Below are 27,257 nucleotides of genomic sequence, written 5' to 3' on the forward strand. Positions count from 1 at the left end.
ATGCCTCCCTCAGTGGGCCACAACGGTGAGAAAGCCTTTAGCCAGCACCGCCCTTTCCGGCTGGCTGGCAGTGGTGGGGGGATGTCCTTCTGTCCTACCACACCAGCCAAGGCGGCATGTGCTTTCCGCAGCTGCCTTAGGCTTTTGTTTGAATGTCCTTGTCAGTTTTCCCACCTAAAAGTAATTATGACAGTGCGGACTAATTCCGGCTTGGCACACAGGGGCTGTCAGTTCATGAGGGGTGGGCGAACTGGGCCCCAGCCAGCCCTGGGTTCCACGCCGTGCACTCTCGGTCCTGTCCAGGGCGTCCCCTGCACTCATCACGGCAGACACTTTTGCCACCTGAGATCCTCTGCTCGAGCCGCAGCCCTACCTCAAATGGTCTCCCTGCTCCTCTACACTGGCAGCAGCTAAGCTTAGAGCTGCCTCTTTTAGAGTCTCTGAGCTCGTTTTTCTGGACTCTAGGGGGTCCCATGAGCACCACCAGAGGCGCCCGATGGGCCTGGGTGTCCGAGGAGCGTCTGGAGCCCCTCTCCGCCCTCCTCGCTGGCGATCACAAGCTTGAGGGCCTGCGCACGGCGCTCCACTCAAAGAGCCTCGTTCTTGCCAGTGTCGTCTCCAAGTCTGTCCCGCTGCTTTTCTGTCCTCTCCCCTCCCTCCTCAGGTGCCTCGCAGAGCACCCTCCTCACCCTTGCTGCCCACACAGTGGCCGCCGTCTGCCGTTAGAAGGAAATCCTGTGACTCCCTCTTAAAATGGCGGTTTCCTGAGACCAGAGACTGGGCCTCCTCCTGCTGCCCCACTCTTCCTGGAACCCCCACCACAGTCCCAACAGTGCTCCAGCAGACCAGACACAGCACCGCGAACACCAACCTTAAACTCGGGCTCCTTGCGTGCCAGGCGCCTGAGCTCGCGGCTCAGCTGGAAGGCAGCCAGCATGGCGTCCTCACTGGCCAGCGAGAGGTGGGCCCTGCTGGCGATGCCCCGGTAGGTGTTGATGCGCGACAGGGAGAACTTCAGCAGGTCATAGCGGCGGGCATTGCTGCACTCCAGGCAGGCGCAGGAGACGGGGTGCGGCCGGGCAATGGTGTGGCCCTGTTCCATGAGCAGCTGCGCGATCTCATACAGGTCCTTCTGGCAGGCCAGGGTGAGGGGAGTGACCCCGGGCGCAAAGCGGGAGCCATCAATGGACGAGTCAAAGAAAGCCAGGGAGAAAGAGCGGGTGTCTACCTTGCGGCCTTTCTCCCGCTCCAGCCGGGCCAGCAGGCGCCGCACTACGGCCGGCTGGTTTGTGTCAACTGCCACTAGCAGGGCTTCATGGACCTGCCGGAAGTCAAACTTGACATTGGCCAGCAGCACGTCAGTGATGGCCTCGTGGCCCAGGCGGATGGCCAGGTTGAGGGCTTCCCTCCAGGAGCGGTCCTCGGCCTCCTCCACGTTCCGCAGGGGCCCTCCAGGCCCGCCGCTGGTGGCCTCCACCCCCGACTCCAGCAGCTGCTGCACAAGACCCAGTCGCCCTTCCTGGATGGCACCCAGGAGTGGCGGAGGGAACTTGAGCTTCTTGTTCACGATCTCGGTCCAGTTGGGCTGTGGCTGGTGAAGGCATGGAGATTGCAGGACCCTGAGTTTCTGACCCCTTTGTTTTGGGGCCTCCCTTATCCTTCTACCTTCCAGGGCCCTAACCCTCTGTCCCAGCCACCATAATAATTTTGTTTATCCCAAACACATACTTTGCAAAAATTGTCTGATTCAACATTTTATTGTACAAATTTTTCAGGTTAGGAAGTATCAGAACTAGACACTTCAACCCTCACAGGAACATCCCCCACCCCCCCAGTAAGGCCAACTGTGGTTACCCAGAGAAGGGGGAGGTAAAATCAGGTACGTGGGGTTGGGAACCCAACTGCACCTGTAGGCTTATAGCACCTGCCGGGAGGCTGGCTCCCATCTTGTTGACTTCAGCTCCCAGCTGCTCACCCCTCTGAAAGTCCACGAGCCTCTCTGAAGGGCAAGTCCAGACATGTCCACACAGGAGGGTCTTTTCTTAAGCCCCTCAGCTCCAGGCCAAGTCAGCCACCACCATCCCAACCTGCTCCCCTTCCACTCAAGCCCCTCGACTCTGCCATCTGCTCTGAAGGGTGTCCCTCCCCCTTGTTCCTCTCTCTCTCTGGGTCCAGGCTCATGCTCACAGCTTTTCTCTTCTGGGCTCCGGGGGTCTTCTCCCACTCACATGGTGACACCCACCACCTGCCTGGCAGCTAGCATGTCCCTGCCTCCCCTCTGGGCCACTCTACTGTCTTATTCCTAGTGAGAATGGGAGTGGATAGGGAAGGTCTCTTACCGTGAGGGGGTCCATGGCTGCACCCACCTACGCTGCCAAGGCCTGAGGATTGAACTCCTGCTGTCTGCTCCCCTGACTGTGCCTAGATCCTCTTCCCTGTCTGTCTGAAACCCCGCCCCAGGCCCTCCCTTTGCCAGGACCAGCTGCTCCCCCTCTGCCTCATACCCTGGGGACCAGGGAATTGATGTTAGTGCCACACAGTGAAACCTTCAGGGAGTGGAGAGAGAGGGTGTGGTTGCCCGAAGCTGGGAACTTTCCAGATCCTCTGGCCCAGCCACCTCCCTGTGGGATCCACAAACCTGAACAGCTGCTCCCCGAAACAGCTCAGAGAGCACGAAGGTGGGGGTTTTCTCTGTCACCGATGTTAACTCGGCCTGAGAGGAGTGACTTGCTTAGTCACACAGCAGCATCACGTGATTATGCTGAGGCAGGGAGCCTGTGGAGGACACCAAGTTAAGCTCGTGGAATGCTGGACGTCAGTCTCATGCTCAAAACCTGCTCACCTGCCCAGTGTCCCCTGGACTCTGATATGTCAGGCTGTGTTTTTCTTTTCATTGGGCCTCAGTTTTCCTTTCAGGATAATGGGCCCGGGGATTTGTACTGCTCCTCACGAGGCAGATTTTCTGGGTGATGTCCCAAGGCCCTCGACAGAGCACCAATCCCATGAAATTCCGAAGGGGAAAAGGACTGAGCTGTCTCTAGGACTGGGTACCATAGTGACAGAAGCCTTGACAACTGGGAATGCAGAGCAGCCTGGGCCCAGAGGGAATGCGTGGAGGGAGCAAGGGCGGGTGGCTTGGCCTCATGAGTCCTTCTTAGCTGTCTAGAGATGCACGACCCAGTCTTAGTCAAAGAGGCCAGGGCCCAGCCCACGGAGCTTCCTGGCTCATGGCTCGTGGGCCTCCCCACACATGCTGGCATGTTCTTCCACTTCTCTTGCTGGGAACTGCAACTGGCAGATAGGGCACTGGATCCAGGAAGGGAGTGGCGAGCTCTCTGGAGAGGACACCCACAGTACAGACGGCAACGAAGATGGTGATGAGGAGGGAGAAGCCGGCTGAGGGGGGGTGGTCTCTCCACAAGTGGCCGCATGCAGGGGAAGAGTTTCAGTGCTAAAGGAGCCTGGATGGGGAGAGACGGAGGTGAACAAAATTGGGTCTGTGCCTGGCAGGGTGGCACCCCGAGAAATCTGCAGGAAAGGTGCAGCTGCTCAGCAGGAAGTTGACCACGGTATACATTCACCCGGGATACTAGCACACGCCAGCAAATGCTTACTCTTTACCAGATGCCTGACAGCATGCTAGGAGCTGAGGGATAGAAACCCGGGCTTGTCCTTAGAGTCTAGTGGTAAAGATAAGCCAGGAATGCAAATAAGATACACAGAAGTGCTGAGCCCCAGGGAATCAGCAATGCTCTAGGAGCTCAGCCTAGAGATCATCTGGGAAGATCAGCAAAACATCAGGGGCGGTGCTGTAAAGCCGCCACCTGCAGTGCGGCTCTACTTCCAATCCAGTTCCCTGCTAATGCACCTGGGAAAGCAGCAGAAGATGGCCCAAGCACTTGGGTCCCTGCACCCAGAAGAAGTTCCTGGCTCTCTGCTTTGGCCTGGCCCAGTTCCAGCCATTGAGGCCATTTGGGCAGTGAACCAACGAATGGAAGGCCTCTCTCCTTTCTATCTCTTTCTCTCTTTGTAACTCTGCCAAATTAATAAATAAATCTTTAAAAAAAAAAAAAAAAACAACTCAGCAAAGAAGCTCCATGTGAACAGACTTCAACTAAGCAGAATTTGTTCACGGACGGACAAGTTACGAGGAGTCTAGGCCCTTCCGATGCTGTCTTAGGTTGTGCAGTTGGCCCATGGTACTCTCTCAGCTTAGCTGACATGATGTGAGCCAGCGCTTAAGAAACTGTCTTGAATTACAGTGCCTAAAAATGCAGCGGCACTCCTGGAGCTGCAGAGATGATGGGGGCTACCTACGAGTCCACAGCCATAGGTTTTTCTGGCCAAACTCCCAGATCTCCCAGTCCTCCCTCAAGGAATGCCTCGTAATCACACAGCCCGAGCCAACGCAGCTCACCTGCACAAAGGGGGCACTGTCCACTCTCCTGGGCACCACCGTGCTGGGCCTGGGGTGGGTGTTGTTCTCTTGGTCCTGCCTTTGCCGTCCCCCTCCTGTTTGGCTGGGAGTTAGAGGTAGATAGAGGCCTGTGAGGAAGAATAGTTAAAGAGCAGCTGTCAGTAAGAGCATAAGGGTTGAATGAGCTGTTAGGGCAAAAAGAATGCCCGAGGAACTGATGTGGACTTAGACATTCTATTGATATACACATACAGTAAAATTCGCCCTTTTAAAGTGCAAGTTCAGTGGTTTTGCTATATTCTCAGGGCTCTGTAATAATTTTCTAATTCCAGGACATTTCTATCACCCCCAAAAGAAACTCCAAATCCATGAGCAGGCATTGCCATTCCTGACCCCACAGGCTCTGGACCACTAAGCTCCTTGCTGCCTCCGTGGATTTGTCTGCTCTGGACGTGAATGCAGTCGTATCCCGTGTGGTCTGCTGTGACTGGCTTCTCTGACTTAGCGTAATGTTTTCCAGGTCTGCCTGTATTTCAGCAGGGATCAGTACATTCCACTTCAATGGCTGAACAGTAGTCCATTGTATAGATATACCACATTTTGTTGATCCATTCACTGGCTGATGGACATCTGGGTTGTTCCTTCTTCATGGCTGTTATAAATAGTACTGCGTTGAATATTTGTTTTTGTGAATACTTGTTAACAGTTCTTTGTGCTACGTATTAGGAAGAGCTGCTGGGTTATGTGGGAACCCGAGTTTTTGCAGAACTGCCACCTGTCTTCCAAAGCCGCTACACTATTTTACATCCTCACTGGCAATGTATGAGAGTTCTAGTCTCTCCACATCTTCACCAACACTTGTTACTGTCTGTCTGGTCATAGCCATCCTAGGGGGTGTGATCACTGTGGTTCTGATTTGCATTTCTCTGATGGCTAATGACACTGAGCATCTTTTCAGGTACTTATGGGCCACTTGTGTATCTTCTTTGGAGAAAAGTCTGTTCAGATCCTTTGTCCATTGCAAAAATTGGGTTATCTGCTTACTGTTGACTTGTAAGGGCCCTTCATACTCATATACTTTAGATCGAAGTGCCTTATCACATACATGATGGGCAAATATTTTCTCCCATATTTTAGTACTGTGCTTTTATCTTCTTGACAGTGTTTTCTGAAGCAGAAAAGATTTATATTTTGATGAAGTCCCTAAGACTGTACTTTCCTTCACATCCTGGCCCTCTGTGGCCTGCCTCTTGACCTACCTCCAGGTCTGACATCCTTTCTCTACTGCTCTCAGTAGAGACTGAGAGATCAGGACCTAGTCACAAGTGTCCCTCTCTGACCTGAAGCAGCCAGGCTGCAAGGTCTGGAGAGGTGATCTGGGTCTTTCACGCTGACCTACTTACCGCCGGCGCTGCCCTTTCCGTCTCTTCTTCCTGCTCACGGCATTCTCTGGGTGGTGGCCTTCTGCTCTGGGCTCTGTGTAGAAATGTTCATTACATTTCACTTATTAACAAAAGGCCCTTCACATGTGTTGCTCCCTCTTTTAAGAATATTTTGGCCGGCGCCGTGGCTCAACAGGCTAATCCTCCGCCTTGCGGCGCCGGCACACCGGGTTCTAGTCCCGGTCGGGGCACCGATCCTGTCCCGGTTGCCCCTCTTCCAGGCCAGCTCTCTGCTGTGGCTAGGGAGTGCAGTGGAGGATGGCCCAAGTGTTTGGGCTCTGCACCCCATGGGAGACCAGGATAAGCACCTGGCTCCTGCCATCGGAACAGCGCGGTGCGCCGGCCGCAGCGCGCTACCGCGGCGGCCATTGGAGGGTGAACCAACGGCAAAGGAAGACCTTTCTCTCTGTCTCTCTCTCTCACTGTCCACTCTGCCTGTCAAAAAAAAAAAAAAAAAAAAAAAAAGAATATTTTTTCTGGGCCAGCGCCATGGCGTACTAGGTTAATCCTCCGCCTGCGGCGCCGGAATCCCATATGGGCACCGGGTTCTAGTCCCGGTTGCTCCTCTTTCATTCCAGCTCTCTGCTGTGGCCCGGGAAGGCAGTGGAGGATGGCCCAAGTGCTTGGGCCCGGCACCTACATGGGAGACTAGGAGGAGGCGCCTGGCTCCTGGCTTCAGATCGGCGCAGTGTGCCAGCCGTAGTGGCCATTTGAGGGGTGAACCGACAGAAGGAAGACCTTTCTCTCTGTCTCTCTCTCTCACTGTCTGTAACTCTACCTGTCAAACAAAAAAAAACTTAAAAAAAAAAAAGAATATTTTTTCTATCCTCTTTGCCTCGCTCATCAAGTCTTAGATGAAATGCTAATTCTTTTTTTTTAAAAAAGATTTATTTATTTATTTGAAAGCCAGAGTTACACACAGAGAGGACAGGCGGTAGAGGGGAAGTGTCTTTCATCCACTGGTTCACTCCCCAAATAGCCGCAATTGCTGGAGCTGAACCGAATGGAAGCCAGGAGCCAGGAGCCAGGAGCCAGGAGCTTCATCCAGGTCTCCCACGTGGGTGCAGGGGCCCAAGCACTTGGGTCATCCTCTGCTGCTTTCCCAGGTGCAATATCAGAGAGCTGGACTGGAAGTGGAGTAGCTGGGACTCAAACTGGCACCCATATGGGATGCTGGCACTGCAGGCTGGGGCTTTAACCTACTACGCCATAGTGCCGGCCCCAAAATGCTAACTCTTATGAGGCACTTCACCTGGATTCTCTAATCTAAATCTGTGCTTTTCTTTCAAAGCACTTACCAGAGTTGTAGGTTAGATTCCTTTGTGTGCCTTGGACATGTGCCTTTTCAGTGTAGTAGGAATGTTGATTTTTTAAAAATATTTATTTATTTATTTGAAAATCAGAGTTGAAGAGAAAGAGAGAGATCTTCCATAGGCTGGTTCACTCCCCAGATGGCCAGGGCTAAGCCATGCCAAAGCTAGGAGCCAGGAGCTTCATCTGGGACTTTCACAAGGGTAGCAGGGGCCCAAGTACTTGGACCATCCTCTGGTGCTTTTCCCAGGCCATTAGTAGGGAGCTGGATTGGAAATGGAGCAGCCAGGACTTGAACCAGCACCCATATAGGATGCCAGCATTGCAGGTGGTGGCTTTACCTGCTACACCACAATACCACCTACAGGAACATTGCTGTTTTATTTCCTGTGGTATCTTGGCCACCTAGCACCTGGCACATACGGGATACTCAGTATACATCTGTCAAATGAGTGTGAACAAAGAACCACCACCACCGTTTGTCTAGTCATTCAGAATTTATAAACACTTTTACAACACTGAATATTTCAAAGTGCTTTGAAAGTTTCAGCTCATAGTAGGTGCCCCAATAATGGTTAGTTTCCTCCCATTCTTTGTCTCTTAAAATACATTCCATCTTTCCTACATGGAGGTGATTCCCAATTATTGATACTTCTTGGTATACATGCCTCGCCTTCAGTAGAGGCTGAACCCACTAAGTGCTGCTAATGAACAGGCTGTGGAGAGAGTGATGGGATGGTGCTCCAGTGGTTAGGTTGTCCAAGGCTGACCTCTGCCTTGCTGGCACTCTCTCCTGCCTTCTAGTTTGCTCAGTTTCATCAAACAAGCTGGCATCCCGCTCTACAGAGAGTCTCTTGTGGTAAAGGACCAGAGGAGGGCCTCAGTCTAAAAGCCCTTGGGGAAGTGAGCCTCACCAACAGCCAAGTGAGTGAGCTGAGCAGCAGACACTTTTCAGTTTAGCCTTGAGGTGAGCAAGCTTATGACACACAGCTAATGAATCAGCCATGACTGATTCCCAATCATCATAAACTAAATTTTGGGGTAATTTGTTACACAACAATGGATAACCACATCTCCCATTTTTACAACAAAGTGATCCACTCATTATTTTACTAATACTTACTAATACTAATTTTACTAATACTTACTAATACTCTTTGAAATGACAAGAGAAGTCTTTTCCTTGTAAGAAGGTCCCAGGGGCTGGTACTGTGGTGCAGTGGGTTAAGCACCACTTAAGCAGCAGCAGTGTGGCTGTTCTACTTCTCAGCCAGCTCCCTGCTTATATGCCTGGGAAAGCAGCGGAGGATGGCTCAAGTGCTGGGGCTCCTGCACCCATGTGGGAGATCTGGAGGAATCTCCTAGCTTCAGTCTGGCCCAGCTCTGCTCGTTGTGGCTATTTGGGGAGTGAACAAGGGGATTGAAGACCTCTTTCTCTGTCTCTCTTTCTTTGTCTTTGTAACTGTTTCTTTCAAATACATACATACATACATACATAAAGTGTTCCAGGGGCCAATGCTGTGTAGTGGGTAAAGCCGCTGCCTAAAGTGCCAGCATCCTTTATGGGCACTGGTTCAAGTCTTGATTGCTCCACTTCTGATCTAGCTCTCTGCTAATGCACCTGAGAAAGTAATGGAGCATGGCCCAAGTGTTTGGGCCCTTTCACCCACATGGGAGACCCAGATGAAACTCCTGGTTCCTGGCTTCAGCCTGGCCCAGCCCTGGTTGTTGCAGCCATTTGGGGAGAGAACCAGTGAATGGAAGACCTCTCTTTCTCTCTCTCTCTCTCTCTTTCTCTCTGCCTTTCAAATAAGTAAGATCTTCAATTAAAAAAAATGTATTCTGAATGAAATAATGTGATCCTGTTTTTTTTTTTTTTTTTTTTTTTTTTGACAGGCAGAGTGGACAGTGAGAGAGAGAGACAGAGAGAAAGGTCTTCCTTTTGCCGTTGGTTCACCCTCCAATGGCCGCCGCGGTAGGCGCGCTGCGGCCGGCGCACCGCGCTGATCCGATGGCAGGAGCCAGGTGCTTCTCCTGGTCTCCCATGGGGTGCATGGGCCCAAGGACCTGGGCCATCCTCCACTGCACTCCCTGGCCACAGCAGAGAGCTGGCCTGGAAGAGGGGCAACCGGGACAGGATCGGTGCCCCGACCGGGACTAGAACCCAGTGTGCCGGCGCTGCAAGGCGGAGGATTAGCCTAGTGAGCCGCGGCTCCGGCCGTGATCCTGCTTTCTTAACTTTTCAGTGAGTGCCCTGCTGGTTTTCTCTTTCTTGCTATCTAGAATAGTAAAAAGAACAAGAGCTTTGGGGGTTCGAATCCAGGCTTTGCTACTTATATTGAACTTTAGATTGTAAAATGAGGATGGCGTATCTACTACATAAGTTTGTTGAGACATTTATTAGGTAAAGCTATTAAATGCCTAGGAGGGCTGGTATTGTGGCACAGTGGGTAATGCTGCCACCTGTGATGCCAACATCCTGTATGGGCACCAGTTCGGGTCCTGGCTGCTCCACTTCCATTCTAGCTCCCTACTGTTGTGCCTGGTAAAGCAGTGGAAGATGGCCCAAGTCCTTGGGTCCCTGGACCCATGTCCTGGATCCTGGGTTTGGTCTGGCCCAGCTCTGGCCATTGTGGCCATTGAGGAATAAACCAGAAGATGGTAGATCTCTGTCTCCTCCCCGCCCCTCACCTCCCCATCTCCCTTTCTGTAACTCTGCCACACACAGACACAGACACACACACACACACACATGCTTAGAAATGTCTGGTGCAGAGCAAAAATCCCAATTTGTTTTTAACCCTTTCTCCTTCTGCAATACAACTGCACTATTCCTGAACCTTATTTCTTTGTTACGCTCCATTCACCACCACACTCAGGTGGTCTTTCTGAGATGGATCACAGAACATGAAGACTGCAAGGGGCCTAGATATTATTTGGTTTAATTCCTTCACACTGAAGAAGAAGGAAATGAGCCCAAGAGATTAAGGATTCCTGATTCCTAGGCCAGCAGTGTGTGAGCTCCCATGCACTGTTTATTCTCTTCTGCCAACACTGACGCTGGTGTTTTTCAGAGTCCCGCCTGTGAGTCTGTCTGTATGACTGCTGGTGGATTCAGAAAGGAAGGGTACTGCTAGACACAGGGAGGCGCAATCCCGGGGCTCACCTGCACACTCCACATGACTGGGCCCTGGGGCTGCGTGGTCGCTCCTTGGGCTTGCCACACCGGCTGGAGGCACCTTGCATGCAGCAGAAAGCACCATGCGGGCTGAACGGCCCAGGGCCCCCGGCTGCAGCTGCAATAGCATGTCCCTGAGCTTTGACATTTCCGTGGTGCTCCTGCAAGGAAACAGGGTACTTCACTTCAGGCAGAAGCTAGGCCTCATTCTGCTCATCCACAACATGGCATCTGACAAGACAGCCAATGTGATACACAGACAGGCTGGGCCTGGAGCATGTGGTCAACTGGGAGAGAGGGTACAGGCTTGTGTGCGGCTTAGTGACTTGGTGGCCCTTCTCTTCCAGGAGAAAGATGACAAGTGGCTGGGAGACCTCCGCTACTGCGGCTACGTACTTCTGGGGGTCTGGGAAGAACGTCCTCCGGATGGAAGGATTAGCCAGCCACGGGCTGGCACCAGCTGCTGGGTCATCAGAAGAGATCTGAGAAGTGGAAAAACATGAAATACCAAGGTTAGCCATTAGGGGACACTGCCACCTAGTGCCAGGGCCTCCTCCCAAACCCTAGGAACTCCACTTGGTTAGTAAGTGAACACAATCTGCTGAAGTTTCTGCATGGCATGTGTGTATGTGTGAACTCCTGAGTTCTCTTCTAGCTGTAAGAACTCAGATTCTTGGGCCAGCGCTGTAGTATAGTGGGTTGAACATCTGCCTGTGGCACCAGAGTCCCATGTGGGTGCCAGTTTGAGTCCCAGCTGCTCCACTTCTGATCCAGATCCCTGTTGATGACCTGGGAAAGCAGTGGAAGATGGCCCAAGTCTTTGGGCCCCTGCACCCACGTGGGAGACCCAGAAGAAGCTCCTGACTCCTGGCTTTGGATCAGCTCAGCTCTGGCCTTTGCGGCCATCTGGGGAGTGAACCAGTGGATGAAAGACCTCTCTTTCTGCCTCTCCCTCTCTCTGAAACTGTGCCGCTCAAGTAAATAAACCTTAAAAAAAATAAAAAGAACTGAGATTCTGTGATTCCATATACTTAGTTCCCAAGTGCCAAGGGCTTTTCTATAATCTGAAAGCCCCCAGGAATAAAAGTATTTGTACTGTTAGGAAAACAGGGCTATGGGGACTGATGTCAAATGCAAACTTTTGAAAACAAAATTTTTACATTGTGTATATATACATAAAACTGCTTAATGTAGGTAGAAAAATCATTCATCTCTATACACCTTTGTGAGTAACAAATTATACATACATATTTATATATACAAATAGTTCTACTTTGAATGATTTGGGGACATTGTAATCATTATTATTCTACTAAATATTATTGAATAATTTCTTTTTTTTTTTTTTTTTGACAGGCAGAGTGGACAGTGAGAGAGACGGAGAGAAAGGTCTTCCTTTTTGCCGTTGGTTCACCCTCCAATGGCTGCTGCGGCCGGCGCGCAGCGGCCATTGCACCGCGCTGTTCCGAAGCCAGGAGCCAGGTGCCTCTCCTGGTCTCCCATGCGGGTGCAGGGCCCAAGAACTTGGGCCATCCTCCACTGCACTCCCTGGCCACAGCAGAGAGCTGGCCTGGAAGAGGGGCAACTGAGACAGAATCCGGTGCCCCGACCGGGACTAGAACCTGGTGTGCCGGCGCCGCAAGGTGGAGGATTAGCCTAGTGAGCCACTGCGCCGGCCAATTTAATTTTTAATATGATTTATTTTGTGAACAATTTTGTTCACCTGCACCTAAAGTCCTAACAATTTTAGCCCTCATTTCTAGCAGCTACGAAGAGATGTATGTGTGAATGTTTGTGTATACAGATAGATAGCACATGTCTCTAGCATTAGTCACTTTATCTAGTACAGCCATTTTATAACCTCTTTTAGCTCCATAAATGTCTATGTATAATAATTTTCCAATGATCTCTACATAGATTATTTCTACAGAGCCTTTTATTTATGTGGCATGCTACAGTTTTTTTAATTCTCTGTCAAAATTCAGTTATCTTTGGTTATTTCTATTTTTATTTTTATAAATTTCTTTTTTTCCCTTAAAAATTAGAAAAAATTCTTTTTCTTTCAATTTTAACTCTTTCTTCTTTTTTTAAAAAATATTTATTTTATTTATTTGAAAGGCAGAGTGAGAATGAGAGGAAGAGAAACAGAGATTTTTTTTTTAAAGATTTTATTTACTTATTTGAAAGTTAAGAGTTACAGACAGTGAGAGGGAGAGACAGAGAAAAAGGTCTTCCTTCCGTTGGTTCCCTCCCCAAATGGTTGCAACAACCAGAGCTATGCTGATCCGAAGCCAGTTGCCAGGTGCTTCTTCCCTGTCTCCCACGCAGGTGCAGAGGCCCAAGGACTTGGGCCATCCTCTACTGCTTTCCCAGGCCATAGCAGAAAGTTGGATTGGAAGAGGAGCAGCTGGGACTGGAACCGGTGCCCATATGGGATGCTGGTGCCACAGGCAGAGGATTAACCTACTGTGCCACAGCGCCAGCCCAATCTTTCATCTGCTCGTTAACTTCCCAAATGGCCACAACAGCCAGGTCTGGGCTTGGCTGAAGCCAGGAGCCAGGAACTCCATCTGGGTCTCCCACATGGGTGGCAGGGACCCAAATACTTGGGTCATCTTCTGTTGCCTTCCCAGGCACATTAGCAGGAAGTCCGAGCAGCTAGAATTCAAACCAGCACAATATGGGAGGCTGCTACTGTAAGTTGTGGCTTAACCACTGTGCCACAAGGCCAGCCCCTTAACTCTGAGCCTTGTATCACAGATTCTTTCAAAAGTTAATGTCGGCCGGCGCTGTGGCTCAACAGGCTAATCCTCTGCCTTGCAGCGCCAGAACACTGGGTTCTAGTCCTGGTTGGGGCGCCGGATTCTGTCCTGGTTGCCCCCCTTCCAGGCCAGCTCTCTGCTATGGCCCGGGAAGGCAGTGGAGGATGGCCCAAGTCCTTGGGCCCTGCACCCCCATAGGAGACCAGGAGAAGCACCTGGTTCGATGCACCGGCCGCAGCGGCCACTGGAGGGTGAACCAATGGCAAAAAAGAAGACCTTTCTCTCTGTCTCTCTCTCTCTCTCACTATCCACTCTGCCTGTCAAAAAAAAAAAAAAAAAAAAAAAAAAAAAAGTTAATGTCTTTCTCATAAAGCATGGCTTTGGCCTCATTTTTCAAGCTTAAGAAGTAATATTTTCTTTTTAAAAATGTTATGTTGGGGGGGGAGCAGTGCTGTGGCGCAGCGGGTTAACACCCTGGCCTGAAGCGCTGGCATCCCTTATGGGCTCCAGTTCAAGACCTAGCTGCTCCACTTCCTATCCAGCTCTCTGCTATGACCTGGGAAAGCAGTAGAAGATGGCCCAAGTCCTTGGGACCCTGCACCCACATGGGAAACCCAGAAGAAGCTCCTGGCTCTTTGCTTTGGATCGGCACAGCTCTGGCTGTTGCAGCCATCTGGGGAGTCAACCAGTGGATGGAAGACCTCTCTCTCTAGTCTACCTCTCTCTGTAACTCTTTCAAATAAATAAAATAAATCTTTAAAAAAAATAAAATAAAAAATGCTATGTATTGGGGGCTGGCATTGTGGTGCAGCAGGTTAGGTCACCACCTGCAATACTGGCATATCATATGAGCACCAGTTTGAGGCCTGGCTGCTCTATTTATGATCCTGCTCCCTGCTAATGTACCTGGGGAAGCAGCAGAAGATGGCTCATGTATTTGAGCCTCTAATACCTGTAAGAGACACAAATGGTGCTCCTGGTTCTTGGCTTTGGCCTGGCTCCGCCTGGCTATTACAACCATTTGGGGGAGTGAACCAGCGGGTAGAACATCTCTCTCTGTGTCTCTTCCCCTCTCTTTCTGTAACTCTGCCTTTAAATAAATAAAGCTTAAAAAAATATTTACTTGAAAGGCACAGACAGAGACAGAAAAAGATCTCTCATCTGCTGAGTCATTCCTCAAATGCTCACAACAGCCAGGGGTAGGCCAGGCCACAGTTAAGAGCCTAGAACTCAATCTGGATCTCCCACTAAGGTGGCAGGGACCCAAGTACGTCAGTCAGCCTGCTGCCTCCTGGGGTGCACATTAGCAGGAAGCTGGGATGGAGGGTGGAGCTGGAACTGAAACCTGGCACTGTGGTATGGGATGCAGGTGTCCCAAGTGGTTGCTTAACCACTATGGCAACCATCTGTGTCCCCCTCCCCAATTTCATTTCATTTGAAAGGCAGAGAGACAGATAATGTTTCCACCCACCGTTTCACTCCCCAAATGCTCACAAAGAGCAGAGTTTGAAGCTGGGATATAAGAGTTCAGTTCAGCTCTCCTTCCTGGATGCAGGAATCCAATTACTTAAGCCATCACTGCTGCCTCCCAGGATCTACATTAGCAGGAAGCTAGGGTCAGGAGCTAGAGGCAGGTACTGAACCCAGGCACACAAAGATGGGACACAGGCATCTAAACTACCAGGCCAAATGCCTGCCCTAATATTTAATATTTTCTAATCACCATTTCAGTCTCTTCCTGAACCAAGCATTAATTTGGAAATATTTTGTTTAATTTCCTAGGGTTTTCATTTATTCCTGATCTTAGTTAGGAATTTTACAACAGTACTACTAGAGAGTATGACTACATTTATAGAGAGTTTATTCAACCTTAACTATAAATGAAACTAATCATCAGGAACTTTGCTTCTGAGCCCCAAGTACTCAGAGTCAAGTGGTCTGCATTTAAATCCACTCTGACTTCTTTAGCTGGGTGACCTGGGACACCCACTAAATTTATTTGTAATTTTGTTTCCTTACTGCAAAATCAGTGATTGTAACAATCTTATTTCACTTAATTAAAAAGCCCTTGCTTTGCTTTCATTGTAATATACCAATTAGACTGACACATTGGAAATAAGTCCATGGCACTTCAGGTGTCTCAAATTATAAAACTGGGGTGGGCAGGTTAAGTCACTGCTTGGGATGCCTGCATCCCATACTGGAGCGTTGGTTTGAGTCCCAAAGGCTTCTGATGCAGTTCCTTACTAAAGCATGCTTGGGAAGCAGTGGATGATGATGGCTCAAGTAGTTGACCTTCCTTTGGGGCCAGCACTGTGGCGTAGTGGGTTAAGCAGTACCAGCATCCCATATGGGCCCTGGTTTGAGTCCTGGCTGCTCAACTTCTGAACCAGCTCCATGCTGATGGCCTGGGAAAGGAAGCAGAGGATCATCCAAGTGCTTGGACCCTTGCCACCCACATGGGAGACCCGGATAAAGCTCCTGGCTCCTGGTTTCACCAGGCCCAGCACTGGCCATTATGGCCATTTGGAGAGTGAATGAGTGGATGGATGATCTGGGGCTCTCTCTCTCTCTCTCTCTCCCTTTGTAATTCTTTCAAAATAAGTAAATAAATTTTAAAAAATTATAAACCTGAGTGCCATCAACTGGTTTCCATGTCCCATGTGACTCCTGTAGAACTGTTCCAGGACCTCCCTTCCCATGATTTCATGAGGTCCCCAATGCATGTTTCATCCTGCATTGACGTTCAATGGCTTCCTGACATTATAGCTCTGGAGTTGCTCATTCCCTGCCTCAGTCCACCATGGTCCTAGAGGTGCAGAGTACTTCAGATGGCCAAAATGGAAAAAAACTGGGAAGTCTTTATTTAGTCCAAAACTAAGGTGGCCAGATGTCCAACCTGGGATATTCCTGCTTTTCCTGTCTTCTTGGTATAATTATTAATAGCACTCTTTGGCGCCTCAGTGTCCTGGCCTGGACGATATATTTCACAGTGACTATATCTACAGCTCCCCTCTGAAAGGTCATTTATACAAAGAACATTTATATCAAAAAACTGCTTTGCTCTGGGCACTGTTCTAGGTTCCAGGAATACATTACAGAACAGGACAGGCAGGTCCCTAATCTCACGGAGTTTCCATTTCAGTTAGCAGCCGTGACCAGACACCTGGCTCCATTCATGCCAGCTTCCAAAGCATCATGGTGGAGCACACTCAGCTGTCCTTTTGCCTTCTGTAGCCCTTCCCACCCTGTAAGAGCAAATCTCAGATCAAGCCATACTTTGTCACAGCTCCCTGGGTCTCCCTGAAAGCTGTACCACGAAAGTGTCCACTGCTCTGTCTGCTCTCACTCCGTTTCCTTCTCCTGATGCTGCCACTTCTTTTTCTCAGTAACCTCAACGGAGTGACCCTTATGAGGCTCACTCCTGTGACCTGTGATGCTCCTGGTTGTCAGATGCTTGAAACTTCTAAGAAATGTACTGTATGCTTGGGAAGTAGTGTGGTGTGATGACAGCAGACCCAATTTCTTGTCCCCACTCTGCTCTGACTCACTGTGTGACTTTGAATGTGTGTAAGCTTCCTTATCTGAGATGTAAAATGAGGTGGCTGGGGCTAGACGCTCCCTAAGCATTTTTGTTTTCCAGTTTCCAAAATTATGATGTGAATATAAGGGAGCTTTGGGACTTAGGCACTGAAAGGAAAAGTCTGATGAAAGCTCTGGCCTGCAAGAACCTATACACAAAGTGTGACCTTAAGTTTGGATCCAAAAAGACCTGCATTCTGGCCCAAGAGTGATTGGTCCCATAGCTTTATGTACATGACATTCACCCGCAGTTTCCACGTGTGAGGGAAGAAGGGCTACACTCCTACCTGCAAGAAGGAGTAGCAAGCCCACTGGTGCCTGTGTGCGTGTCTACCTCTCAATCAAGCACCACGTTCCTGACCAGAAACCTGAGGTGGGAAGGAAAACACTGCAGCCTTGCTCCACCATTCCACGTACCTGACTCAGCCCAGGGCGCACAGCGGCTGTGGGATCCATCGCAGGGTCATCCGAGGAGTCCAGGGAGGAACGCACCCGCAGGAAAGCCAGCCCGAAGGACTGCTGCCGGGTGAAGGGCTGGGAGCAGGTCAGGCGAAGCCGATCCCAGGACTCTCCTGAGGCTGGAGCCAGGAAATCATCTCCAGGAAAAAAACAGAAAAGGGGCGGATGGGTGGAAAGCGGACATAAATGGAAGGGGGAAAGGAAAAGAAGGTAAACGCTGGGGCAAGGAAAGACAAGCAGGGGCTCTGCAGAGTGAACTCCGACACAAGGAAGAGGGGGCTCATCAGTAACTGTGGCCCTCAGGCTTCAGTGCTCAGGGCGTGATAAAGCCAAGCAGGCCAGGCAGGGGCTTCTCAGACCCAGTGCCTCCGCACCGTCACCCATCTGTCTTGGTTCCACGCTGCTCTCAGCATGAACACATCCTCATTCTACACCTCTCCAGAAACCTCATCAGCATCTCACTTTAACATGAGTATCTGTATCCACAGTGGTGGGGTGTGGGGACACTACTCACCCAGTGGATCAGCTGAGACCCCTCCCTCACACCACCACATGCTCTACACACCTACTCATGCATCCTTATCACAAACCCCTCACCCTCGAGGCCCTCACACTGTCTTGTCAGTCCCTCATCTCTGCCACTGCATATGTCCCTCCCCCTGCACCATTCTTCCTTTTCAACAGTCCAAACACCTCCAATGCAAACCCAGAAAAATCCTTAATAGATTGTAAGCCCCTAGAGGCCAGGAGTCAGATTTTATGCTTTTTCTGCAGGGCCTAGTGAACAGAGACTGGCATCAACATAAGTCAGGAAATGCCTCCTGCTATGTAACTACAGCCACCTTACAGCCTCCTGTCACTCACCTACACACTGATCCTGGACCTGTACTTACAAGGTTTACACAAACAATAAAACCAGTAATCTGCCAGCGGGTGCTCTATGCTGGGCTCCATCCTCCATTACACAAGTTACGTGTAAATAGAAATCATGCCTCATAAGTATCCCCAGCCATCACGCGTCCCCATCACACAACTCACACACAAGCGAATCATTCATTAACTGCCCTCTCCTCCCGACCATCGGCACCCACAGCACTGACAGCCCCTGTTTCTCTTTCTCGAAAACCTCCCCACCTCCTCCTCTTTTGCCCTCTTTACCGTGTTTAAACATGCGGACCCCTGAGCTGTTCTTCCCCTGCTTTGAATCAGTTAGGGACATCAGCATGGTGGCAGGGAGCAGGGTGACGAAAGGTCTGTCCAGAGACCAGGAAGAGCGGCCCACATCGATTTGCAGGAAAGCACAGCCACAGTTACCTGGGGATGATAGATTTGGGATAAGGTTAAAGGCTGGGGGATGACTGCAAGCAGGAGAATGGGGTGGGAGGAGGGCACTCCTCCAGCCTAGAGGTAGTTGGAAGCTGAGGTTAGGCCCAGCGACAGCTGGAGCTGAACAGGGAGCTGGTTCCTGCAATGGGATGAGACCTGGGCCACTGAGTGACGATGTGACAGTTCACCAGGCCCTGCCAGCCAGAAACCTTCCCTGAATTTAGGGACTCGCGGTTTCCCTGTCCTCTGGCCCTGGCAGGTAGTGCTAAATTCCGTCACTCTTAAATCCTTGCTAGGGAGCCTGACGTTTCTCTGTCCTGACAAAGCTGAGACCAGTGGTCTCTGACAGTCCTTCATTCCGGAGGATGCAGAGGTCAAGATTCTCAGTCTGTCATCCTGGACTAATTCTGCACAGCTAATCCTTTGAGCATCCTCTTGCACTGACACTCAGAGCTGTATGCAGAGTCTGTTTATTGACATTCGTAACTGTCCGCGTCCTGAGGCTTTACCCGGACTGCTCGGGTCAAAGCAGGGCAGGGACGTTATGTAACTCAAGGCGCGCCTGGAGTTCTCACGCACCACAGACCTGGCCCCTTCACACCAGGCAGGGCTTACTCAGGGAGGCTGCTTAGCCAGATGGACTGGGCCGTCTGGCGCGGTTGGAGGGGAGTACCATTCCTGTGTCCTCCTGCAGAGGCTCCCAGCCCCACGGGACTCACCCACGTCGATGTAGCCAATGGGCACTGCCCTCTCCAGCTGTAGTTCCACTTTCAGTTGCCCACTCTTGTCCTGAGGGCAGCTGAGCCATGGTCCCTTCTGAGTGTCCGGGTTCAGCAAGTTCTCCACAGGATACTTGGGATCCTAAGTCCAAGACAGCAGAAAAATCAGGAACCTCACTGAGCCCAAGGGACTAAAGAATGACCTTGAACGAGGGACCCTACAATCTGAAGCCTTCTGGGAATCCTAAGATGGCAGAGGAGGCACCAGAGGGGAACCCACAGGATAAAAGCTATCACAGGCCGAGTACCTGAGAGACCCCATTATCTTCTTCCTCACTTTTGACCACCTCGACTCCTTTTCATTCACAACTCTTACGGGGTGACTAGTATAACTTCTTGATTAACAGATGAAGAAGCTGAACCTTACAGAGGTTCAGAACCTTTCCAAAGGTTACAAGCCAAATAACCAACCAAACCAGAGTGCTCAGGTTTCTGAAACTGGAGCTTTTCACCACCTCACTATACCATTTCTTTTCCATTTCTAAGATGTTTTCATAGATATTTATCTTCATGATAAATTCTATGACAATTAGAAAGGCAAAGATTTTTACTCTAAGTTTGTAACTGATACTTAGCTATAAAGAGATTACTCAAAGTCAACAACAATGATATTGAGATACAAATTCTGAGTTCTAACCCTAAGTCAGATATTGTTTGGTTGACAGGCCTTGAGCAAACTATTCCTCTCTCTGGACCTAAATTTCCTCATTCATAAGTAAAGGGGGAAGACTAGATTTGTGCTTTTCTTTTTGTTTTTTTTTTTTTTTTTTTGGACAGGCAGAGTAGGCAGTGAGAGAGAGAGACAAAGAGAAAGGGCTTCCTTTGCCGTTGGTTCACCCTCCAATGGCGGCCGGCGTACCACACTGATCCGATGGCAGGAGCCAGGTGCTTCTCCTGGTCTCCCATGGGGTGCAGGGCCCAAACACTTGGGCCATCCTCCACTGTACTCTCTGGCCACAGCAGAGAGCTGGCCTGGAAGAGGGGCAACCGGGACAGAATCCAGTGCCCCAACCGGGACTAGAACCCGGGGTGCTGGCGCCGCAAGGCTGAGGATTAGCCTATTGAGCCATGGCGCCGGCCTTGTGCTTTTCAATCTTGTTTTGGTTTAGCAATAAAACCCTTCTGGGGCCATCACTGTGGCATAGCAGGCAAAGTTGCTGCTTGCAGTGCCGACATCCCATAGGGGCACTGGTTCGAGTCCTAGCTGCTTCACTTCTAATCCAGTTCTCTGCTATGGCCTGGGAAAGCAGTAGAAGATGGCTCAACTCTTTGAGCCCCTCCACTCACATGGGAGACACAGAGCAGCTTCTGGCTCCTGGCTTTGGATCAGCCCAGCTCCAGCCGTTGCAGCCATTTAGGGAGTGAACTAGCAGATGGAAGACCTCTTTCTCTCTCTCCCTCTCTCTCTGCCTCTCTGTCACTCCGCCTTTCAAATAAATAAATCTTAAAAAAAAAAAAACAAAAAAACCTTTCCTTTTTAAAAACATTTTATTTATTTATTTGAAAGGCAAAGTGACAGAGAGGTGGAGAGAGAGAGCGTTATCATTCATCTGCTGGTTCACCCCCAGATGGCCTCAACAGCCAGGGCTGAGTCAAGCTGAAGCCCCGAGCTAGGAAGTCCATCCGAGTCTCCCATGTGGGTGGCAGGGCTGATGCCTTTCTAGGCACATTAGCAGGGAGTTGGGTCAGAAGTGGAACAGACAGGACTAGCTGCCTGGTACTCCAATATGGGATGCTGGTTGCAAGCAATGGCTTAACCTCCTGTGCTACGACACCAACTCCTGAATATATGTATTTGATAAATAAAAGAGGGTTCTGGCTAAAGCATGGTGTGTAGAGGGCACTAAAGATAATACTTATTCTCCCTTCCCTCTAGAAGTGGGTCCCTATAGGGTACAGTTTGCAAATCACAATCATTTTATAAAGCTAAGAGTCTACAAAGAAAATTGTTTAGGCTGATCATGCAGGCAAGGAGGAAAAGTATAATAATTTTAACATTTTACTTAGAACAGGGGCTAATACAGTAGTTGTAGTTCTCACCAGGGTGTTACAGGAGTTTTTGGGAAGAGGCTGAGCTCACACTGGGTGGTGGTGGTGATATCCTTCCAGGTCAGGGATGGGCCTGGCCTGCTCAGTGACACAGTACCCACTGCCCTTCTGGAGATGTGGGTGCAGACACTGGGCCTGCAGCTTTGTCAGCTCCTTTCTACACATGCAACCCTGAGGGGGCTTCCTCTTTACCTTCACCTCCTTGCGATGCATCTTATGCTTTCTGCATTGCTCTGGGAACAAGCTGAGGGCAAGAGCTATTTCTCTCCTTGGACTCTGGACTCCCAGAGAAGGAACAATGCCTCTTCTATTAGACTAGGAGTTTCCTGGAAGTGGAGCCAAGACTCCTATCTTGGTTCACTCCACTCAGTCATTAAGACAGAAAAATCAGGAGAGGCCCCAGCACTGTGGCATAGTAGGTTAAGCCTGTGCCTGTGCTGCCGGAATCCCATATGGGTGCCAATTCGTGTCCCATTTGCTCCTCTTCCCATCCAGCTCTCTGCTATGGCCTGGGAAAGCAGTAGAAGAAGGCCCAAGGCTCCTGCCCCCATGTGGGAGACCTGGAAGAAGCTCCTGGCACTTGGCTTCAGATCGACTCAGCTCTAGCCACTGTGGCCATTTGGGGAGTGAATCAGCAGATGGAAGATCTCTTTGTCTCTCCCTCTGTCTCTGTAACTCTGCCTCTCAAACAGATAAATACATCTTTAAGAAAAAATCAGGGTGGGTGTTTGGTGCAGCAGTTAAGACACTGCTTGGAATGTCTGCATCCCATATCATAGTGCCTGGTTTGTGTCCTGGCTATTTTGCTTCTGATTCAACTTCCTGCCAATGTATACCCTGGGAGGCAGCAGATGATGGCTCAAGTCTTTGGGTCCCTGTCTCCCATCTGGGAGACCTAGATGGAGTTCTAGGTTCCTGGCTTCAGCCTGGTCCAGCCCTTGCTGTCGTAGGCATCTGGTGAGTGAACCAGCAGATTCAAGATCTCTTTCTGTCTGTCTCTTTATGCCTTTCAAATAAAATGAAAATTTAAAAAAAGAACAAGAAAAATATACCTGAGAGGAAAATGATACCACATGGCTGATCTTCACAGGAGCCATGGTGGACCCAGCAGTTGTCCCAGTAGAAGGCAAAAATGCTTTCTCCCAAGATTTCTTCTGTCTCCACTTTGGTACTGCCTATCTTTTGGTTCTGTCAGTTTTCAGAAGAGTAAGAATCTTCACAATACTCCTGAAGAACAGAATAAAAGAAAAATAAGCTACTCATAGTTGTTTCTATGACAACAGGAGTCATTTGCAGTAGTCAGTTTGTCCATTTCTTTTCTTTTCTTTTTTTTTGCCAGGCAGTAAAGACAATGAGACAGAGAGAGAGTTATAGACAGTGTGAGAGAGAGACAGAGAGAGAGTTATAGACAGTGAGAGAGACAGAGAGAAAGGTCTTCCTTCCGTTGGTTCATTCCCCTAATGGCTGCTACGGCCGGCGCTGCGCCGATCCGAAGCCAGGAGCCGGGTACTTCCTCCCGGTCTCCCATGTGGATGCAGGGACCCAAGCACTTGGGCCATCCTTCACTGCCCTTCCAGGCCACACAGAGAGCTGGACTGGAAGAGGAGCAAACGAGACTAGTACCCGGTGCCCCAAGCAGGACTAGAACCTGGGGTGCCGGCGCCGCAGGTGGAGGATTAGCCAAGTGAGCCACGGTGCCGGCCTGTCCATTTCTGACAATCTCCATGGGCCAGATGAGGATGGGGCCAGGGAGCAGATCTGCACCAGCTGACAGCTCCAACAAATGTGCAACAACTGGAATGCAGCCACAAGGGGACAGAGCGGCAAGTACGAAATAATATATTCTGATTTTAATGTTGGATTTACTTATAGGTGAGCCCCTCCTCCCACCCCCAGGAACATGAATTGTGCCTTAAGGGATTCATATTCCTAGAAACTAGTACACAGGAAGGAATGATAACAATGCTCAAGTGAATCTATGCTAGGACTCTGTTTTGTTCTTTTCACAAAATGCTTCTTCCTAAATTAGCTTTTCATTAAGACACTCCTCTACTAGAAATCTTCAATGACTTCCTGACATATGTAAATTCCTTGCTCTAAAAATATTAATTCAGGTTGGCTCCTCAAAGCATCTACAATGTACATCTGTATGTTTCCTGCTTCATATTCTTATCAGACGATGTATTTTGTCCAAATCACTGTTTTGCCTATTTATTTAGTCTTAAAAAAAAAAGTTTATATGGGGTATTTGTACCTTGTTTCTGATAAACTTTTTGTGGAAAATTTTAAATTCATGCACAAACACATATAGTACTATAGTGAACTCTCATGCATTCAACCCGTAGCTTCAAGAATTCTTTGGTAAGAAATATTTTTTTTTTTATTTGACAGGTAGAGTTATAGACAGAGAGAGAAAAACAGAAAGGTCTTCCTTCCGTTGGTTCACCCCCCAAATGGCCGCCACGGCCAGCGCTGCGCCGATCCGAAGCCTGGAGCCAGGTGCTTCCTCCTGGTCTCCCATGCGGGTGCAGGGCCCAAGCACTTGGGCCATCCTCCACTGCCCTCCCAGGCCACAGCAGAGAGTTGGACTGGAAGAAGAGCAACCGGGACTAGAACCCAGCGCCCATGTGGGATGCCCGCGCCGCAGGTGGAGGATTAACCAAGTGAGCCACAGCACCGGCCCCTGGTAAGAAATATTTTAAAGTTGTCTGAATGTTGTTAGGTAGGGTCTCTTCAAATATTTATATTGGCCCATTTTACTCATGTTTGTTATTGACCTGGCCCCTAAAAATTTGAGCCTACGACCTCTGATATATTCCTGATTATAATGTCTTTTTGCCTGTAGCTGGTGTTGTGGTGTAGTGGGTTAAGCATCCCTACTTGGCGGCTGGTTCAAGTCCTGGCTGCTCCACTGCTAACCCAGCTAATCTGACAGGGAAGATGGTGGAAGATGGTCCAGGTTCTTAGCCACCTATGTGGGAAACCAGGATGGAGTTTCTGGCTCCTGGTTTTAGCCTGGCCCAGACCTGGCTGTTGTGGCCATTTGAGGAATAAACCAGCAGATGGAAAATTGCTCTCTTTTTCCTCCCTCTCTTTCCGTGTCACTCTGCCTTTCAAATAATTAAATAAATCTTTAAAACTGTCTTCTTGCCTACCCCTACCAAAAATATTTTATTCCTACCTCCAAGGCTTTACTCACACCATTGCCTCTGCTTGGAATGCTCACTTTCTTTCCAACTTGTTAAACCTAATGTATTCTGGTACTCAAATGTCACCTTCTCTCTGCTTAATCAGCTCCAGGTGACAGCTCCATCCTGCCATTTCTCATTCAGCATTTAACACAGAGTGCCTTGTATTACAATTATATGTCTCTTGACATAAGTTCTTGGAGAACAGGTTTCATGCCTGACTCACTTCTGTGTACCTAATACACCTAGTTCCACAGGAGGGAAAAGCATCCGGGTCCTGACTGGCAAATGTCCACTGCCAGAATGACCCTAAAAACTGAGCTCCAAAAGGCTGGCAGTCACAGAGCACTCGAGGTCGGGGAGACTGTAGCAATCAGAGGCACACCCTGAGTGAGCAGCATCCACACGGCAGGCATTGCAGTCCCTGTGCGGCGAAGGCTCAGGGAGAGAGAAAAGCCTGAGTCCCGAGTCACCTCGGCAGCCCTGCAGAGTGAGCAGAGCTGATTATTCCCAAAGACAGGAACTCACTGAGCATTAAACAGCTCTTCCTACTCTCTGCTGGCTCTTGGAGATGTCAAAATAACCAAAATAAATAAGATATGGTCTCTGTTTTGGAGAAACTCATAGTAGGTAGGGTTGAGCGTCCCTAATCTGAAAACCTAAAGTCTGAAATGCTCCCCAGTCAGCAACTCAAAGTGCTGCCACAAGTGGAAAATTCCACATCTGATTTCATGGGATGGACTACAGTCAAAACACAGGCCTGCTAAAAGTACTAGATAAAACCTCTAGGCTTGGCCGGCACCGCAGCTCACTAGGCTAATCCTCCGCCTTGCGGCGCCGGCACACCGGGTTCTAGTCCCGGTCGGGGCACCGATCCTGTCCCGGTTGCCCCTCTTCCAGGCCAGCTCTCTGCTGTGGCCAGGGAGTGCAGTGGAGGATGGCCCAAGTGCTTGGGCCCTGCACCCCATGGGAGACCAGGAGAAGCACCTGGCTCCTGGCTTCGGATCAGCGCGATGTGCCGGCCGCAGCGGCCATTGGAGGGTGAACCAACGGCAAAAAGGAAGACCTTTCTCTCTGTCTCTCTCTCTCACTGTCCACTCTGCCTGTAAAAAAAAAAAAAAAAAAAAAAAAAACTCTAGGCTATGTGTATAGGTTTATATAAAACACAAATGAATTTCATGTTTAGAAAAACACTTCTCCCCAAGATACATGCAAATATTCCAAAATCTAAAAAACACTTCTGCTCCCAAGCATCTGACATAAAGCTATTCAACCCGTATGTTTTTGTTTTTGACAGGCAGAGTGGACAGTGAGAGAGAGAGAGAAAGAGAGAAAGGTCTTCCTTTGCCGTTGGTTCACCCTCCAATGGCCGCTGCGGCTGGCATGCTGCAGCCGGCGCACTGCGCTGATCCGAAGCCAGGAGCCAGGTGCTTCTCCTGGTCTCCCATGCAAGTGCAGGGCTCAAGCACTTGGGCCATCCTCCACTGCACTCCCAGGCCACAGCAGAGAGCTGGACTGGAAGAGGAGCAACCGGGACAGAATCCGGCGCCCCGACTGGGACTAGAACCTGGGATGCCAGTGCTACAGGCGGAGGATTAGCCTATTGAGCCTCGGCACTGGCAACCCATATGTTTTTGTAAAGTGATATGAAAAACTCCACCAGTTCTCACCACCAACAAATGATGTCTGAGTTGACCAGCCCCAAATGACATTCTTGGTTTGGGAACCCTGAAACTGTCAATCTTAGATACTGCATTCAGATAATACTTTAAGGAATATCTAGTAGATACCAGGCACCGTACTCTGTAGTGGACACACAGTGGAGAATAACACATATACCAACTTTTTCATGGGGCTCATTGTCTATCAAACTGTAGGCAGTTGTCTAAGGACTGAGTTCTTTCGGGGCTCACCTTTACAAAGGCTCTTGTCCTGTTTTTGTAATGGCCTCCCCTGTGTGCCTCCTCACTAAGCAGTGAGCTCTTTCAGGATACAGATTTCTGTCATTTTCATCATCTTCTACATCTCAGAGATAACCTGAAATACAGGCATTGTAAACAGCCATTGAAAGTGTAATCTTGTAAGTCAATAGAACTCCAATCAGAGTTTCAGCACAAATTTCTGGCAAACACAACAAACTCCTTAACCAAAGGCCAACAAGAGGCTGATGCTGTGGTGTAGACAGTAAAGCTGCTGCCTGTGATGCCAGCATCCCACATGAGCACAGGTTTGAGTTCCGGCTGCTCCACCTCCAATCCAACTCCCCACTAATGCACCTGGGAAAGCAGTGGAAGATGGCCCATGTGCTTGGGCTCCTGCGCTCTTGTGGGAGGCCCAGAAGAAGCTCCTGGCTCCTGGCTTTGGCCTGGCCCAGCCCTGGTCGTTGCAGCCGTTTGGGGAGTGAACCAGCAGATGGAAGATCTATCTCCTCCTCTCTCTGTCACACTGCTTTTCAAATAAACAAAACAAATCTTTAAAGAAGTATAATGCTATATATTAAAAAAAAAAAACTATGTAACAGATAAAAGGAATGAATTAGATGTAATTAAACATAAACACAGGTCTCAAAAATAACACTGAGTTAAATAATTAGGTTATAGAATGATACATAGAAAACATTTATGTTCATTAAAAACTAATGCTATATACTGTGTATGATAGACACAAAATTTTGTTAAGGTCTGGCAGACACATATCTAATTCATAAAAAAGGTTGTTTCTGGGGAGGATGAGAGGGTAACTGGCCCAAGAGCAGAAGAGGCAA

At 49.5% G+C, this 27,257-nt stretch overlaps 2 protein-coding genes across 8 annotated transcripts in view; both read right to left on the reverse strand.

Moving 5' to 3' along the window:
- The window catches only part of LOC133763830 (short transient receptor potential channel 2-like), a 17,531-nt gene extending 14,637 nt beyond the window's left edge, over positions 1 to 2,894 (reverse strand). The window contains exons 1-3 of the mRNA XM_062197561.1: positions 2,843 to 2,894; positions 2,639 to 2,730; positions 872 to 1,591 (exon numbers count right to left, since the gene is read on the reverse strand). Coding sequence (XP_062053545.1) covers positions 872 to 1,591; positions 2,639 to 2,730; positions 2,843 to 2,894 — 864 coding nt within the window. The remainder of the gene's footprint in view (positions 1 to 871; positions 1,592 to 2,638; positions 2,731 to 2,842) is intronic.
- Positions 1,747 to 27,257, reverse strand: part of XNDC1N (XRCC1 N-terminal domain containing 1, N-terminal like) — a 26,284-nt gene continuing 773 nt past the window's right edge. For 5 of the 7 annotated variants that reach the window (XM_062196637.1, XM_062196635.1, XM_062196632.1 and 2 more), the window contains exons 2-11: positions 26,407 to 26,530; positions 22,358 to 22,532; positions 19,197 to 19,338; positions 18,310 to 18,465; positions 17,110 to 17,288; positions 10,745 to 10,830; positions 10,337 to 10,509; positions 5,821 to 5,893; positions 4,418 to 4,545; positions 1,747 to 3,461 (exon numbers count right to left, since the gene is read on the reverse strand). In XM_062196637.1, the coding sequence (XP_062052621.1) occupies positions 3,226 to 3,461; positions 4,418 to 4,545; positions 5,821 to 5,893; positions 10,337 to 10,509; positions 10,745 to 10,830; positions 17,110 to 17,288; positions 18,310 to 18,465; positions 19,197 to 19,338; positions 22,358 to 22,402 (1,218 nt within the window). In that variant the 5' untranslated portion in view covers positions 22,403 to 22,532; positions 26,407 to 26,530 and the 3' untranslated portion in view covers positions 1,747 to 3,225. Of the gene's footprint in view, positions 3,462 to 4,417; positions 4,546 to 5,820; positions 5,894 to 10,336; positions 10,510 to 10,744; positions 10,831 to 17,109; positions 17,289 to 18,309; positions 18,466 to 19,196; positions 19,339 to 22,357; positions 22,533 to 26,406; positions 26,531 to 26,769; positions 26,942 to 27,257 lie in introns of all 7 variants that reach the window. The other 2 variants (XM_062196634.1, XM_062196636.1) reach the window with 2 other exon arrangements.

Source organism: Lepus europaeus, chromosome 7 (genome assembly GCF_033115175.1).
Source record: "Lepus europaeus isolate LE1 chromosome 7, mLepTim1.pri, whole genome shotgun sequence".
NCBI lineage: Eukaryota > Metazoa > Chordata > Mammalia > Lagomorpha > Leporidae > Lepus > Lepus europaeus.